Source organism: Cervus elaphus, chromosome 12 (assembly GCF_910594005.1).
Source record: "Cervus elaphus chromosome 12, mCerEla1.1, whole genome shotgun sequence".
Lineage (NCBI taxonomy): Eukaryota > Metazoa > Chordata > Mammalia > Artiodactyla > Cervidae > Cervus > Cervus elaphus.
Genome location: NC_057826.1, coordinates 54,401,494 through 54,418,160, shown reverse-complemented (window position 1 = coordinate 54,418,160; position 16,667 = coordinate 54,401,494). Strand labels below are relative to the sequence as shown.

The 16,667-nt window shown below is 37.1% G+C and overlaps 1 protein-coding gene across 13 annotated transcripts in view; it reads left to right on the top strand.

Annotated features, from left to right (window-relative positions):
* The window catches only part of HERC1 (HECT and RLD domain containing E3 ubiquitin protein ligase family member 1), a 203,953-nt gene that overhangs the window by 164,384 nt on the left and 22,902 nt on the right, over positions 1–16,667 (top strand). For 9 of the 13 annotated variants that reach the window (XM_043918891.1, XM_043918893.1, XM_043918892.1 and 6 more), the window contains 11 exons: positions 1,636–1,895; positions 2,646–2,773; positions 3,763–3,890; positions 4,650–4,850; positions 6,195–6,325; positions 7,590–7,789; positions 8,193–8,298; positions 10,132–10,278; positions 10,623–10,724; positions 11,782–11,955; positions 13,203–13,496. In XM_043918891.1, the coding sequence (XP_043774826.1) occupies positions 1,636–1,895; positions 2,646–2,773; positions 3,763–3,890; positions 4,650–4,850; positions 6,195–6,325; positions 7,590–7,789; positions 8,193–8,298; positions 10,132–10,278; positions 10,623–10,724; positions 11,782–11,955; positions 13,203–13,496 (1,871 nt within the window). The remainder of the gene's footprint in view (positions 1–1,635; positions 1,896–2,645; positions 2,774–3,762; positions 3,891–4,649; positions 4,851–6,194; positions 6,326–7,589; positions 7,790–8,192; positions 8,299–10,131; positions 10,279–10,622; positions 10,725–11,781; positions 11,956–13,202; positions 13,497–16,667) is intronic. The other 4 variants (XM_043918896.1, XM_043918894.1, XM_043918895.1 and 1 more) reach the window with 2 other exon arrangements.

Sequence of the window (16,667 nt, the reverse complement as noted above, 5' to 3'; positions counted from 1 at the left end):
CGGATCAAGAAGTAGCAGTTAACTGGACATGGAACAACAGACTGGTTCCAAATTGGGAAAGGAGTACGTCAAGGCTGTATATTGTCACCCTGCTTATTTAACCTATATGCAGAGTACATCATGTGAAATACTGGACTGGATGAAGCAAGCACAAGCTGGAATCAAGATTGCTGGGAGAAATATTAATAACCTCAGATATGCAGATGATACCACACTTATGGCAGAAAGCAAAGGGGAACTAAAGAGCTTCTTGAGGAAGGTGAAAGAGGATAGTGAAAAAGCTGGCTTAAAGGTCAACATTCGAAAAATGAAGATCATGCGTCTGGTCCCATCATTGCATGGCAAATAGATGGGGAAACAGTGGAAACAGTGACAGATTTTTATTTTCTTGGGCTCCAAAATCATTGTAGATGGTGACTGCAGCCATGAAATTAAAAGACGCTTTCTCCTTGAAAGAAAAGCTATGACAAATCTAGACAGCATGTTAAAAAGTGGAGACATTACTTTGCCAACAAAGGTCCGTCTAGTCAAAGCTATGGTTTTTTCATTAGTCATGTATGGATGTGAGAGTTGAACCATAAAGAAGGCTGAGCACTTCTTTGGAGTTGGAGCATAAAGAAGGCTGAAGAATTGATGCTTTTGAATTGTGACATTGGAGAAGACTCTTGAGAGTCCCTTGGAAAGCAAGGAGATCAAACCAGTCAATCGTAAAGGATATCAGTCCTGAATATTCATTGGAATGACTGATGCTGAAGCTGAAACTCCCAATACTTTGGCCACCTGATGCAAAGAGCTGACTTACTAGAAAAGACCTTGATATTGGGAGAGATTGAAGGCAGGAGGAGAAGGGAACGACATAGGATGAGATGATTGGATGGCATCACTGACTTAATGGACATGAGTTTGAGCAAGCTCTGGGAGATGAAGGACAGGGAAGCCTGGCGTGCTGCAGTCCATGGGGTTGCCAAGAGTTGGACATGACTGAGTATCTGAGCAATGTGTAGTTAAGTTAGATCATAAGAAAAGTGCATGGATACCTTATCATTGTGCATGGAAATAAATACTAGAAAATATACCAAATTTGTCTTTTTTAATTAGATTATTTTATTCGAGTATGGTTTGAGTCACCATAGATAATAATCACAGTAGGTTTCTGTAATATAATTTATATAAAGTAGTGCTGTTTTTCTCTTTGTCTTAAGACGATATACTTGAAGGGACTACTTAGATACACTGTGTACCCTTCTCTTCACATTTGGCCAAGAGAAATGGGCTTTGGGATCTATCAAGGCAGCCCTTGATTGGCTATTAAGATCACTTTTGAGCAGCAAAAGCCAAACTCTTATTTTTTAGGACATGCTCGCTCTGCCTTGGCCTTAAACTGATGTCTGCTGTATTCTCAGTCTATGTATCCTTAGAGCAAAGACTGTTGATTAATGTATATAAATGTATATTTGCAGTGAATCAGATTTATTATAGAATTTTATGTGAGATAAGTGCTTTATAACTTGTATGCATATCTTAGTGAAATGATTGCTTGAAAAAGTGCTAATTCTTAAAAGATGGGTTAACCCATTTTTGTTTGTTCACCACCACCAGCTCTCACCCGGGCATCATTTCATTGTTTTGTTTAAGCAGGTTTAACTGCCCAATTGTATGCCCATCCTTCCTATGATCCTTCTGCTGTAGGCCCTCTGGAGCTGGCTAATGCCCTGGCAGCCTGCTGCCTCTCCTCAAGGCTGTCCTCACAGCATAGGCAATGGGCTGCTCAACAGCTTGTGCGCACTCTTGCTGCACATGACCGCGACAACCAAACCACTCCACAAACACTTGCTGATATGGGAGGAGATCTCAGAAAATGCTCCTTTATCAAGTTGGAGGCGCATCAGAACAGAGTATGTATTTTAAGCCCCAAGTGTGTTGATCACCTTATCTAAGATAAAATAGTTTCTGCTGTTCTCCAAGAGCTTCAAGTTTAGATCATGGGACGTGTATCTGTGTGTCTGTCTTTCTCTGTCTCTCTCATACGCACACACATGTGTGTGCTAAATTATCAGTATTTGCTAGTTACCGACTCTCCTTTCTCTACATGTGTATGTTGTATACTATATAACCTGATACAAATGGGAATATCAGATGGGGAATGAGAAGAAAACCAAAGGAATAACCTCACGAAAGATAAGAGCTTATATATGCGGAGGAGAAGAAATTGACTCTACTGTTTTAATCTAACCCACTGGGCACCTGAGCAGTGACAAGGGAAGTTTAGGAAATGAAGACTGACCTCTACTTTTTCAATTTAAAAGTCATGTTTTAGTCTTGTAATTTATTTTATAGAACATATTGAATACTTCTGTTTTATTGGATTAAAAAACATTTTTTAATTAAACAAACATGTTTAGTAAAGATTGTAACAAGTCTAAGATAATTCAAATGAGTTTGGGCATAGTGTTTTAAAGGTATATCTCATATAGGTGTGTATTTACAAGCCAATTAGAAAGAATTAGACCATGCATATTGTTTTATAACATGGATACTTTTATAATTTCATGGTAGATTTATTTTTAATTTGATAGAACTTCAGATTACAGAATCATTTGAATTAAAACTTGCTCACATATTGCTGGACTTTTTATCTTTTCTAGGTAATGACTTGTGTTTGGTGTAATAAAAAAGGACTCTTGGCTACAAGTGGCAATGATGGCACCATCCGGGTGTGGAATGTCACCAAGAAGCAGTATTCACTGCAACAGACCTGTGTGTTCAACAGATTGTGAGTATTGATGTTGCTCCTTTGGGTAACATTTAAAAATAGGAGAATCCTAAACATGCTTCATCTTGGTTGTGTTAGTATACTCAAATTGTCACTAAAGTTTTTTACAATTTTTTATTTCAGAATAGTTTCCAGTGTGTTGTTTTTGGTTTTTTGCAAGATAGTATTTAATTAATTAATGAACTTTTGGCTGCACTGGGTCTTCATTCCTGGGCGTGGGCTTTCTCTAGTTGTGGTGAGTAGGGGGTACTCTCTAGTTGCAGTGCATGAGCTTCTCATTGTGGTGACTTCTCTCATTGCGGAGCACAGACTCTAGGCACAGGGGCTTCAGTAGTTGCATTGCACAAACTTAGTTGCCTCTCAGCATGTAGAATCTTCCCAGACCAGGGATTGAATCCCTGTCCCCTGCATTGGCAGATGGTCTCTCAACCACTGGACCACCAAGTCCTTCTAGATAGTAATTTAGAAGATAAAAATATTACTGTCAGTATCTGGACTTACTCAGAATTAAATCAAGGTCTACTCTGCTAACATGTTCATTTCTACAAAACAATAGGTTTATTTTCTACCATTCTTCAAGGATTATTTAGGAATTAAGAGTAATGATATTTCTTCTGTAGCACAGTGTAGCATCTTTTCTATTTTTATAGCTAAATATAAAACTTCCCTAGCTATTAGGCAAGCAAGAATCAGTGTTCCCTGAGTAATAATCATATGTATAAATCATGCAGAATCAGAATATCTTTGTTGACAAATTATGTAGTACATTAAATGATGAATTGTCTAAGTAAAACTCTGGTAATTCTACAATTTTCACATTATGACAAACACTAGCAATTATGTGATTGTCATATACTACTAGCCAAGCTTTTGAAATGTAAGTCTCTCTATATGTACTATGGTCAATATAAAACCCTTATTTTAAGATTTAGGATTTAGTTTCCTTTTGGATGATGGATTAGAATTCCATATTATCTCTTGTGTTCTAGGGAAGGTGATGCTGAAGAAAGCCTAGGATCACCCAGTGATCCAAGTTTCTCACCTGTTTCCTGGAGTATCAGTGGCAAATACCTAGCTGGGGCTTTGGAAAAGATGGTGAATATCTGGCAAGTTAATGGTAAGAGTCACATAAATACTAGTAAACTACTGAAGGTGCTCTTTCTCTTAGCCTTCTAAGTTCAAACATTGGCTTCCCTTCACCTTGAATCTCACAATCTATTTACCAACTGTAGAAATCTATGCATAGTATGATTTAAATTAAAGAGTGTTCATTTTCTGACTTTTATTTCTAAGAGTTTCAATTAACCTGGTAATTGTAAACTAAAAATTACTTTTATGTATCACTCAGCATTCGGCCTAGGATTAGAGAAGTAGCAATCACTACATTTCTAGATATGTGTTCTTTTGAATCAGTTGAAATACTTCTATTAATTTTGTCTCTTTCACAAGTACAAACTCTTGTTGATTTTTAATGTATCTCTGGAAAATAAAAATTATTATTGTAATCTTCGGCTTACCAGTATTTTTGTTTGCTTTTGCTTATTTGAGGAATTGCTAGCCTTAACTATAGATGAATTTCATATGTTAACTTGGTTTTCAGTAATTATTAGGAAAATTAAGTGACATTTGTATACTGATTATTTTCCTTTATTCTTTCTCGTATAAAAACTATCTCTTTTTGCTATTAATAGTTACAGAAAAACTCAATTTGACAATCAAATGTAGTATAGAAATGAAGGATCCAGCTTTGCTGTCTTATTCATTAGTAGGCTATTATGACATTGGGAACTGCTTTGAGCTTGTTAAATAGTACTTGTTTTTGTTATTGCTGTTAAGAATTAAGTGACGACTAATTAAGATTTTTTTCCCTCTCTAGGAGGAAAAGGGTTAGTAGATATTCAGCCTCACTGGGTATCTGCTCTGGCTTGGCCAGAAGAGGGTCCATCTACAGCCTGGTCAGGAGAGTCTCCAGAATTGTTGTTGGTGGGACGGATGGATGGATCTCTAGGACTGATTGAAGTTGTTGATGTATCCACCATGCACCGTCGAGAACTGGAGCATTGCTATCGAAAGGATGGTAAATGATTAGACTTGTATCTGGTTGAGAAAGTGTTTCCTCTAATCAAATAGATATACTCTTTTGGCACATGCTGAGTAAATATTACTTTTGGTTATGTTTTCTAAATTGCCCAGTTGGTATTTCATTTTAGTTAGCTGCTAGGTTGAAAGATAGTTCTCTATCAACTCCTACCACACATTACTGCCAAAATAAGACCTAAATTACTGTTTATCTTTTGTGTAAGTGTCTGAACACTTACAGTGCTCTTGAGGTCTCCCTAGAAAGTTGAGAATGTCCAAGAGGAAAAAAGATAATAACCATATATGGAGATGAAATTGTTAACAAATGTGTGAAATTAAGGAAATGAGGAAGGAGGAGGAGGGGAGGGATGTTCCTGATTTGAGAGTCATACTAGGAAGCCCTTATTTTCTCACTCTCTCCATTTTGGATGGCTCGGCATCATACTGAACAGTTCTGTTAGGTGATTTGGGGGAGTAGGATATCTCAAAGATCCTAGTCCCAGCTTCTGTGGTACTCTTAACAGAATAGAACAGGTTTTTGGGGGGGTTTTTTGGTTCATTTTTTTAGATTTTTAAAATAGATAATACCATCATATGGTTCAAAAATTTTAGTTTAAAAAGATACAGTAGGAAATTCTCTGGCAGTCCAGTGGTTAGGACTCTGTACTTCCACTGCAGGGTACACAGGTTTGATCCCTGTTCAGGGAACTAAGATCCCACATGCCACATGGCATGGCAAAAAAAGAACTAAAAAGGTATACAATGCAAAGTCTTTCTCACATTTACTCAACTCCCATGTCCCCATTGTACTCCCACAGAAACTGTTTTTTACTTCTTTTGTAGCCTTCTGGTGTTACCTATACTAAAACAAATATGGATATAGATTGTTAGAATATAACATGTTTGATAGAATATGCAAACACACGGAATAGGCAATATTAAGCAAAAGAAAGGGTAGGTAATTTTTTACCTAAGAGTTGGATTATTTCACTTGTTAGTTTCATGGTGGATTCTGGTCCAAAAGGAGTGAACCTAAAATGACTTAAAATCTGCAAGGGAATTCAATTTTTGTTTCTCTTTTTCAGTAACCACTTGAAAAGAATGAAAGATTAAAAATGAGATACTCCTTGTCACTTAAAAATAACACCTTTAAAGTGGGTTGCATGAAATCCCTGCTCTAAGCCTACATTTTGTCTAAATGCATTAAAGAGATATTTGTAAACTTACTTTCAGTAGTTTTAGTGGTATATATTTTTTGCAAAGTCTCTTTTAAAGTGAGACAATGACAAATAAGTCTCTCATTTTCTTTTTAAAATTTTTATTTTGTTTTTTATCATGTTAGTGTCTGTAACTTGCATTGCTTGGTTCAGTGAAGACAGACCATTTGCAGTGGGATATTTTGATGGAAAATTGTTATTGGGAACAAAGGAACCACTTGAGAAAGGAGGCATTGTTCTGATTGATGCACATAAGGTAAAGCATCTTTACCAAATGATTACTTTTTCTTTATTTTATACTGTAGTATTGCTTGATACTAGTTTCTCAAAAAATGTTTTTACCTCAGTCACTTGTGATTTAATATTCTGTTGTTATACAAAGTTTTTGGACCATGTATATAAATGGAGAAGTCTGTATAAAAAAGCCGTTGAGCTAAGAGATAAAACCAAAACAGTGATATAGGATACCTTGGTCAGAGTACCTCCCAGTAATGCTAGAAATTCCATATATGAAGAATGATTCCGTTACCTTAAACAGAAGTTACCAATTCAGAAGCTTATGGAGCCACTAGTTAAATGACATAAATTCATGAAGCCAGTGGTTGGAATGTGTGAAGGAGGGTAAAAATGTCAGAAAAATAGAGCCTGTTATACAGAGTGAAGTAAGTCAGGAAGAGAAAAACAAATATTGTGTACTAGCACATATATATGGAATCTAGAAAGATGGTACTGATGAACCTATTTGCAGAGCAGTAGTGGAGACACCAGACATTGAGAACAGACTTATCGACACAGCTGGTGGGAGAGGAAGGAGAGGGTGGGATGTGTGGAGAGAGTAACATGGAAACATACATTACCATATGTAAAATAGATAGCCAATGGGAATTTGCTAATATGACTCAGGGAACTCAGACGGGGCTCAGGAACAAACTAGAGGGTTGGGATGGCAAGGGAGATGGGAGGGATGTTCAAGTTGGGGGAGACAAGGGTAAACCTATGGCCAATTCATGTTGATGTTTGGTAGAAACCAATACAATATTGTAAACCAATTATCCTTCAATTAAAAATAAATTTTAAAAAATCAGAAGAACCCAGTGAAGACAACCGTATAAACATAAAACATGTCCCAGATTCTCACAGTATTAGCTATTTTTAGTGTAAGAGATTCTTCTTTTAAAAAAAAAAAAGTCTCTTCTTTTTCATATTTTGATAATCAGTAGTCAATAAAAATAACTTTAAAAATGGTGATGAAAAATAACATATTCCTTCTGAATTAGAATTTCATAATTCATTCCTCAAGTAACATTTATTGGGCTTTGACTGCAGCAAATATATATAATGCAGACTATATTAAACGATGAGTTAGTTAGTGGTTGAAAATAATGTAATAGTATCTGAGTTGCATAAAATGTCCGTTTCAAAATAATTGAGTGATAGAAGTATAGGTCATAAATTACTAAGTTTTAAGTGTTTGTAAAGCAAGCATTACTATTATATTTTTCTCCCTCTGCCATTTTAAGGATACTCTTATTAGTATGAAGTGGGACCCAACAGGTCATATTCTTATGACATGTGCCAAAGAAGAAAATGTGAAACTCTGGGGACCAATTTCAGGGTGCTGGCGCTGTCTGCATTCACTCTGCCATCCATCTATTGTAAATGGCATTGCTTGGTGCAGCCTTCCAGGGAAAGGATCCAAGTTGCATTTACTGATGGCCACGTATGTTATAAATTTGTGTGTGTGTGTCTTAATCTTTATATTAGTGTAGGCTGTTACTTGCATTTTAAGTGTGGTTTCTCAAGAATTTTAAACTTTTTATTACCAGTTATTGTTCTTAAAATGTATAATACCATAAGATCACCTTAGAGAAATAAAGAACAGCTTTCCAATGTGAAGCTTTGGCTGTGCAATCCAGAGATATGCCATCTCTTTAACCCCACGTAATATTGGTAAAAACATGGGTCCTACTTGTATTTCTTGTGAAATTATAGCATACCTACCACAAATAATTTTTTTTAATATATTGTAGTATTTCTGTCAGGTCTTAATTGATTGCTGTTTGAGAATATTTTTACTTCTACATATTGACATATTTTGGTTTTATGTGATCAAATTTTTCAAGTGGCTGTCAGAGTGGCTTAGTGTGTGTTTGGCGTATTCCCCAAGATGCCACACAGACCAGTGTGACTAGTTCAGAAGGATGGTGGGACCAGGAATCAAGTTGCCAGGCAAGTGTTCTGGTGTTTTTTCAAGACTTTATTTGAAACCTTAGATAGTATATGTTATCAAGTAGTCCTCCTACTTGGTATCTCAAACGTCAAGAATAGTTAGGGAAATGTGAATAATTGTCATACTTTGTGTGCTTTTTGAATTAGCTTTATTATTTTTTTTTTGTAAGTCAGAGATACCATAATTACTTGTTAAGGTGAGATACTCAGTAAATATCAAGTGGTGATCATTTATGGTATATAATTGACACTACCAATAGGTGAGTCCCAAGTAAAAGGTTTTTGGTACAGTGAAGTAGGAACACCACAGGAGCACTCCTATCCAAAGTATCTCCTACTGATACCAGAATTCCATCTATAGAACCATTCCTTTACATTAAACAGAGGTTAAAGGTTAGAGTAGAAAGGAAATTTCCTGGTGGTCCAGTGGTTAGGACTTGGCACTTTCACTGCTGTAGCCCCAGGATCAGTCCATGGTCAGGGAACTAAGATGCCAAAATGCATGATGTGGCCGAAAATGAAAATTACAGTAGATGCTCACAGAGCAATCTAGGTAAGTAACGTAAATTCACAAAGCTGGGAACTGGAAGGTATGGAGAAGGTAAAACACTCCCCACCACACACACAGACACACATACACACACATACACTCTCTTTCTCTCTCGGAGAATGTAAAACACTTCACACACACACACAACACCCACCTACCCACTCCAGGAGTGCATATGCTTCATACATACACACACCCAGAGGTGCACAGCTTCATATAAAGGGCATAACTGCCACAAGCTGATTACCACCCTCTAGAAATGAGATCCTATTGTTACCAGATTGTCTACTTTTTTTGACAGAAACCAAAAATTCAGTGTTTTAAGTAAAATTTCCCAATAGTAAATATTGGCATGTGACTTGAAAATTCCTTAAAACCCTGGATGGCCAGTTGAATTATATCCCTGAGTTGCCAGTTTGCAGCCTCTGTTGCTTTCTTTTTTGTTCATGATACAAATACTCCTAGAGGAAATACATTATGTCATTTTTGGGTAAATGAGTATATATGGTATTATACTCTCTCATAACTAAAAGGAAAAGGGAGCTTGAAGACAGAAAGGGGCGAGGAGGGAGTGGATAGCTCACTACTAGGAAAAAATACCACAGAAGCAGAGGTAGGAGCACCTGAGATAAATCTGATTTGCCCTCTCTGCTATAAAGTAGCCCTTTGGACAAGCCTTAGCTATCTCATTGCTAAAACCTGCAGAGCAAACATGAGATTACATTGAGATTAAATACCATGTGATAGACAGAACCATAACAGATAAAAGAACCTGTTTGTGTAGCACCAGCATGTGCAATTCACAAATGTTAGAGGCAAAAAATGAAAATTACATAAAGCGAAATTTTAAAATTAAAACACTCATTAAAAAGTAGAAGTGGACTTCCCTGGTGGTCCAGTGGTTAAGACTGCACTTCCATTACAGGGGATGGGGCTCGATCCTTGGTCAGGGAACTAAGATCCCACATGTTTCGTGGCAACACCCCTTCCCCCTCCCCTGCAAAAGGTAAAAGGTAGAATTTTTCCTATTTCTGAGGGATAATTGAAACAAATGTAGTCTGTTTGAAGAGTAGGGAACTAGATTATAAGTACAACAAAAAAAAGATGAACTAGCATCAGTGAAGGAGAACCAGGTTCGTATCTTATTATTTTCTGTCAGGCTAACCCTTATGAGAAAGTTGTCCTTCCCTCTTCCCAACTTTATACTGAAATATAAAATTTCCAAGAATGAATTATAAATTGTTTTAATTTCAATATTTGTTAAAAATAAAAATTAATTGCAGGATGGATATAGGAAATCAGTTGGAGCCAAGTGTGTTTATCAGTTGCGAGGACACATCACCCCTGTCCGGACCGTTGCCTTTAGTTCTGATGGGTTGGCCCTGGTGTCTGGTGGATTAGGTGGCCTTATGAACATTTGGTCTTTAAGGGTAAGAGTATAGATGTTATTTTCATTTTCAGAAATGTTTTTATATTAACTTACATACAATAAAAATTAACCCAACCAATCTTAGGAATATTTTGTGTAATATCTTGAATATTGAAGAAACCCTTTTCAGAATTCCCTGCCCTTTAATTTTTCTTAGTGATGTATTTTTAAAGTTCTTTGGAAAAGGCCCTAGAAAAATGGATAGTAGTATGCAGTTAGACATTGCCGAATTTAGCTAAATGTAGGTTTTAGAATAAGTTTTTGTGAATGTGAAGTATAAATTTAAAATGTAAATAATGGCTAACCAGTTAAGGAGTGTGTATTGATGAATACATCTCATTTTAGGATGGCTCTGTCTTGCAAACTGTTGTGATTGGCTCTGGAGCTATTCAGACCACAGTATGGATTCCAGATGTTGGGGTGGCTGCTTGCTCAAATAGATCAAAGGTAATTTTATAATTAAATCAAATTGTAAGTTGTTAACCTCTGAGGTATCTTTGAAATCGTAGTCCAAGGATCCCACTTTACAGAGGAGAAAACTGACATACAGAGGGATTATTACTTGCCCAAGATAATGCAACTATCTAGTGGCAGAAGGAAAACTAGAACCTAGTACTCTTCTATACTCTTTTGGGGAAAATGCTTAATTATTGAATGACTTTCCACTAGAAGTTACAGAGAACTTTTTACTTTCTGCCATGATTTTTGAGATAGGACTAAATTATCTTAAAATACTTTTCCTTAAAAAGAAGGACCACCTCATAAATTTTAATTCAAGTATTCAGAATAGATCTTGGCTTTCAAATTTAATGTTCTAGTGAAAAATACTAGCCCTCTTCTGTGAAATAATTTTGTGATGACATTATCTCTTACAGTCCATGGGGTTGCAAAGAGTCAGACACAACTGAGCGACTTCACTTCCACTTTATCTCTTACAATATTGCTTTTCATATCCCTAATGAGTAGTGCCAATATCCTGCTTTGGTTTACATTTTATGTGGTTAAGTATTATTAAAATAGAGCTGTAAACCTGCATGAACAGTCCTACTAGATGTAAAATACAGAATCGGACCATAGATAGTAGTGGCCTGCATAGAATAAACCATAGAGCCATAGGGCAGTGCTGCTTCTCCTGTAGATGTGTGTCAGTCAGCAGAGTGCTGATTCCTCTAGTATTCCTTTCATCGTGTCAGACTGCTAAATATCCTGGATGCTTTTCCTATAAATCCTATGAAATAGCAAATAATTAATGTCTCTTTAAGAAGAATCAGCTAACCAAGGTAGTTCACAAATTTTGTAGTTATTTCTTATTCACTTGTTTTTACCTTAGACAAAATTTAGGATATTTTGAAGTTCCTAGGCATTAAAAGTATAGCATAAAATGTCTGAAAGGCAAAAGTATTTAATGCAATTATTGGAAGGAATTTCTCATATATAAATGGTGGTGGAATTGTCTCTCTTTTATTTAAACAAATATCATGTGGCATGGTTTCTTTTTCATCAGGATGTTTTGGTCGTGAATTGTACAACAGAATGGACTGCTGCCAATCATGTTTTAGCAACCTGTAGGACAGCACTGAAACAACAAGGTATTCTGGGATTAAACATGGCTCCCTGCATGAGAGCATTTTTGGAGCGGCTACCCGTGATGCTTCAGGAGCAGTATGCATATGAAAAGGTAACTGATTACAGTCAGTCTTGCAGATATACAGATGACTGGTGCTTTGGAATTTGAACTGTAGCTTTGAATTTATCCCTTAAGCATATGAGATCTGAGTGAAATAAGTGAGGTTATTTGGGCAGAAGCAAATGAAAAAAAGTCATGCCTAAAATTGTTGTTCCGTAATCCTAAACCTGCTTTTACTTTATTTTAGTGTGAGTAAAATTTTTAAATAACCCTCAGATTTGTATAGTGCTTCTGTCATTCTTTTTCAGATTATTTGTTCATTCAAAACCTATTTAAACCCCTGTACTTCAGAGTACATCATCTTCCCTTTTCTAACCCAAATATCTATTTTTGTGAGGCTTTGCTATCCCAGAGTTGGGAGGTGGAGTGGATATGGGCATCAGAGTGAATATCCTGTCCACTTACCAGGTGAATCTTTGTGGAAAGTTTAGTGGAAGAGCTAAGGTTGAACTAAATAAGTAGGGTTGTTAAATACTAGAGTGGGAAGTACGGAGTTTGGAGTTGGTGCCCAGGTCATGATCCTGTATAACCTGTCTTCCAGCCCTCAGTAGTCACAGCATGCTGCTCTGAAGCAAAGTTCTCTGGGGTTTTTTCCTTCTGCTTGTTTGTTTGTTTGTTGCTGTGTTACACTGATCAGCTGTTACCATGCCCAGTTAATTTCAGTGAGGTGTGCCCAGGTTTTCTTTTCTGAATCACTCAGTCACTCAGAGTTGCTCTAGTACATCTAGGGAGGACCGTGGAAGAAGACTGTCTTTGGTGGCTACCAGGGTTCTTTTGGTAAAGGAGGAAATGTGAGAGGGTGCAGGTCTCCATGGTTCAATTTTCTGCCCTTTTTTTGTTATTGTGAACTAACAACAAAAAACTGTAAAACTGTAATGAAAATATGCTAAATGCAGTGTAGCATCTTGGATTGAATCTTAGAGCAGAAAAGGAACATTAGTGGGAAATACCATGAAGTTCTGTGGTTTAGTTATTATTGTAACCAATGTTAATTTTTTAGTTTTAATTGATGTACCATGGTTATATAAGATGTTAACATTAGAGGTGATTGGGATTTTACAGTAATTCTCTGCACTAATCTCTATAACTCTCTATGTGCCTAAAATTATTTCAAAGTAAAAAGCTTAAAAAAGAACCAGTAAAGTTAAAATATGACTACAGGCTTTCAGAATGCAGTAGGCTGATTTATAATATTTGGCAGAGGCCCTTCAGCATCGTATCCCTGCCTTTTCTCTTAGCCTCATGTGGTTTGTGGAGACCAGCTTGTTCACAGCCCCTATATGCAGTGTCTGGCTTCCCTTGCTGTGGGACTTCATCTGGATCAGCTGCTGTGTAATCCGCCAGTGCCCCCACACCACCAGCACTGCCTCCCTGACCCTGCATCCTGGAATCCAAATGAGTGGGCCTGGTTAGAGTGTTTCTCCACCACCATAAAAGCTGCAGAAGCCCTGACCAATGGAGCACAGTTTCCAGAGTCTTTTACTGTTCCCGATCTAGAGCCTGTTCCAGAGGATGAACTTGTACTCCTAATGGTAAATGTAGTATGAGCTACTATTATATGTAACTGAGATTGTGTTATATGGGTGTTTAACAAATAGTAGACCAACAGTAAGTATTTGCTGGCTTGAATAGAGCAAGAAGCACACCCTTAGATAAACTCAAAATATTTTGCTTTCAGATAGTCACATTCAGTCTGATAAAAGATTTCTATGGTGACAGGGATTGATAATGAGAATTGTGGAGCTTGTATAAACTTGCTGGTTTTCAGAAACATCGTCCCGTATTTTCTCATTTTCTTGTTCTTAGGTACCTTGTTAGTATATATATATATCTGTAAATATATTTTAGCATCTTTTCCTGGCCATCTTTTTAGCTTTATTCCACATATAGATTCTAAATTATTTAGTTCTTCAAACATGTTTAATAGAATATGAGAAGGCATTTTAGTTGTCATTTCTTTGTGATTGTATTTGAGAGTGTCTAGACACTGAACTATGATAGAGATAAAATGCCTGGGTAGATATTGCGGGCCAGCAGTTGATCTAACAACTCCCTTACCTAATTAAGATTTATATAAACAAGCATTTGAATATATAAATATATATACAATGTAAAACATTGTATGTTGTTCATATATTCAAATATATATATAAATATATTTGAATATACTCATTGAATATTTATTGAATGTTTATTCATTGATAAATGAATTTATCAGTTCATTTATTGAATATATTCATATATTCAAAAATATATGAATTGAAGAAAATTAATTTGAGCAAACTCCAGGAGATGGTAAAGGACAGGGAAGCCTGGCGTGCTGCAGTCCATGGGGTTGCAAAGAGTAGGACACAACTAAGTGACTAAACAACAACAATCTAAATATAGATTATTTTAGTTAGGAAGTATTCTTCTGAGCTCATTTCTCTCAAGTATGTCATATGTAGATGAGGAAACTGAAATCTGGAAAGATGAAGTGACCTGCCCACAGCTGTTTGAGTTCACAGGGCTGATGGCTCCTGCAAATGACCTTGTACCTGTGGGTGCTCAGAAGTGATTAGCTTTGAATCTCCAATGTGTTAGTGATAGCTGATAGTAAAAGTGTTTATCAGTTCAGTGCAGGTCAGTCACTCAGTCATGTCCGACTCTTTGCAACCCCATGAACCGCAGCACGCCAGGCCTCTCTGTCCATCACCAACTCCCAGAGTCCACCCAAACCCATGTCCATCGAGTCGGTGATGCCATCCAACCATCTCATCCTCTGTTGTCCCCTTCTCCTCCTGCCCTCAATCTTTCCCAGCATCAGGGTCTTTTCCAATGAGTCAGCTCTTCACATCAGGTGGCCAAAGTATTAGAGCTTCAGCTTCAACATCAGTCCTTCCAATGAACACCCAGGACTGATCTCCTTTAGGATGGACTGGTTGGATCTCCTTGCAGTCCAAGGGACTCTCAAGAGTTTTCTCCAACACCACAATTCAAAAGCATCAATTCTTCGGCGCTCAGCTTACTTTATAGTCCAACTCTCACATCCATACATGACCACTGGAAAAACCATAGCCTTGACTAGATGGACCTCTGTTGGCAAAGTAATGTCTCTGCTTTTAAATATGCTGTCTAGGTTGGTCATAACTTTCCTTCCAAGGAGCAAGGGTCTTTTAATTTCATGGCTGCAATGACCATCTGCAGTGATTTTGGAACCCCAAAAAATAAAGTCTGACACTGGTTCCCAATCTATTCGCCATGAAGTGATGGGACCAGATGCCATGATCTTAGTTTTCTGAATGTTGAGCTTTAAGCTAACTTTTTTACTCTCCTCTTTCACTCTCATCAAGAGGCTCTTTAGTTTTTCTTCACTTTCTACCATAAGGGTGGTGTCATCTGCCTATCTGAGGTTATGCTATTTCTCCTGGCAATCTTAATTCCATCTTGTGCTTCCTCCAGCCCAGAGTTTCTCATGATGTACTCTGCATATAAGTTAAATAAGCAGGGTGACAATATACAGCCTTGACGTACTCCATTTCCTATTTGGAACCAGTCTGTTGTTTATGTCCAGTTCTAACTGTTGCTTCCTGACCTGCATACAGATTTCTCAGGAGGCAGGTCAGGTGGTCTGGTATTCCCATTTCTTTCAGAATTTTCCACAGTTTATTGTGATCCACACAGTCAAAGGCTTTGGCATACTCAGTAAAGCAGAAATAGATGTTTTTCTGGAACTCTCTTGCTTTTTTGATGATCCAGCAAATGTTGGAAATTTGATCTCTGATTCCTCTGTCTTTTCTAAAACCAGCTTGAACATCTGGAAGTTCACAGTTCACATATTGCTGAAGCCTGGCTTGGAGAATTTTGAGCATTACTTTACTAGCGTGTGAGATGAGTGCAATTATGCAATAGTTTGAGCATTCTTTGGCATTGCCTCTCTTTGAAATTGGAATGAAAACTGACCTTTTCCAGTTCGGTGGCCACTGCTGAGTTTTCCAAATTTGTTGACATATTAAGTGCAGCACTTTAACAGCATCATCTTTTAGGATTTGAAATAGCTCAACTGGGATTCCATCACCTCCACTAGCTTTGTTGGTAGTGATACTTCCTAAGGACCACTTGACTTCACATTCCAGGATGTCTGGCCCTGGTGAGTGATCATATCATCGTGATTATCTGGGTCGTGAATATCTTTTTTGTGCAGTTCTGTGTATTCTTGCCACCTCTTCTTAATATCTTCTGCTTCTGTTAGGTCCATACCATTTCTGTCCTTTATTGAGCCCATCTTTGCATGAAATGTCCCTTGGTATCTCTGATTTTCTTAAAGAAATCTTTAGTCTTTCCCATTCTATTGTTTTCCTCTATTTCTTTGCATTGATTGCTGAGGAAGGCTTTCTTATCTCTTCTTACTATTCTTTGGAACTCTGCATTCAAATGGGTTTATCTTTCCTTTTCTCCTTTGCTTTTCCCTTCTCTTCTTTTCACAGCTATTTGTAAGGCCTTCTCAGACAGCCATTTAGCTTTTTTGTATTTCTTTTTCTTGGGGATGATCTTGATCCCTGTCTCCTATATAGTGTCACAAACCTCCCTCCATAGTTCATCAGGGACTCTGTTTGTCAGATCTAATCCCTTAAATCTATTTCTCACTTCCACTGTATAGTCATAAGGGATTTGATTAGGTCATACCTGAATGGTCTAGTGGTTTTCCCCACTTTCTTCAATTT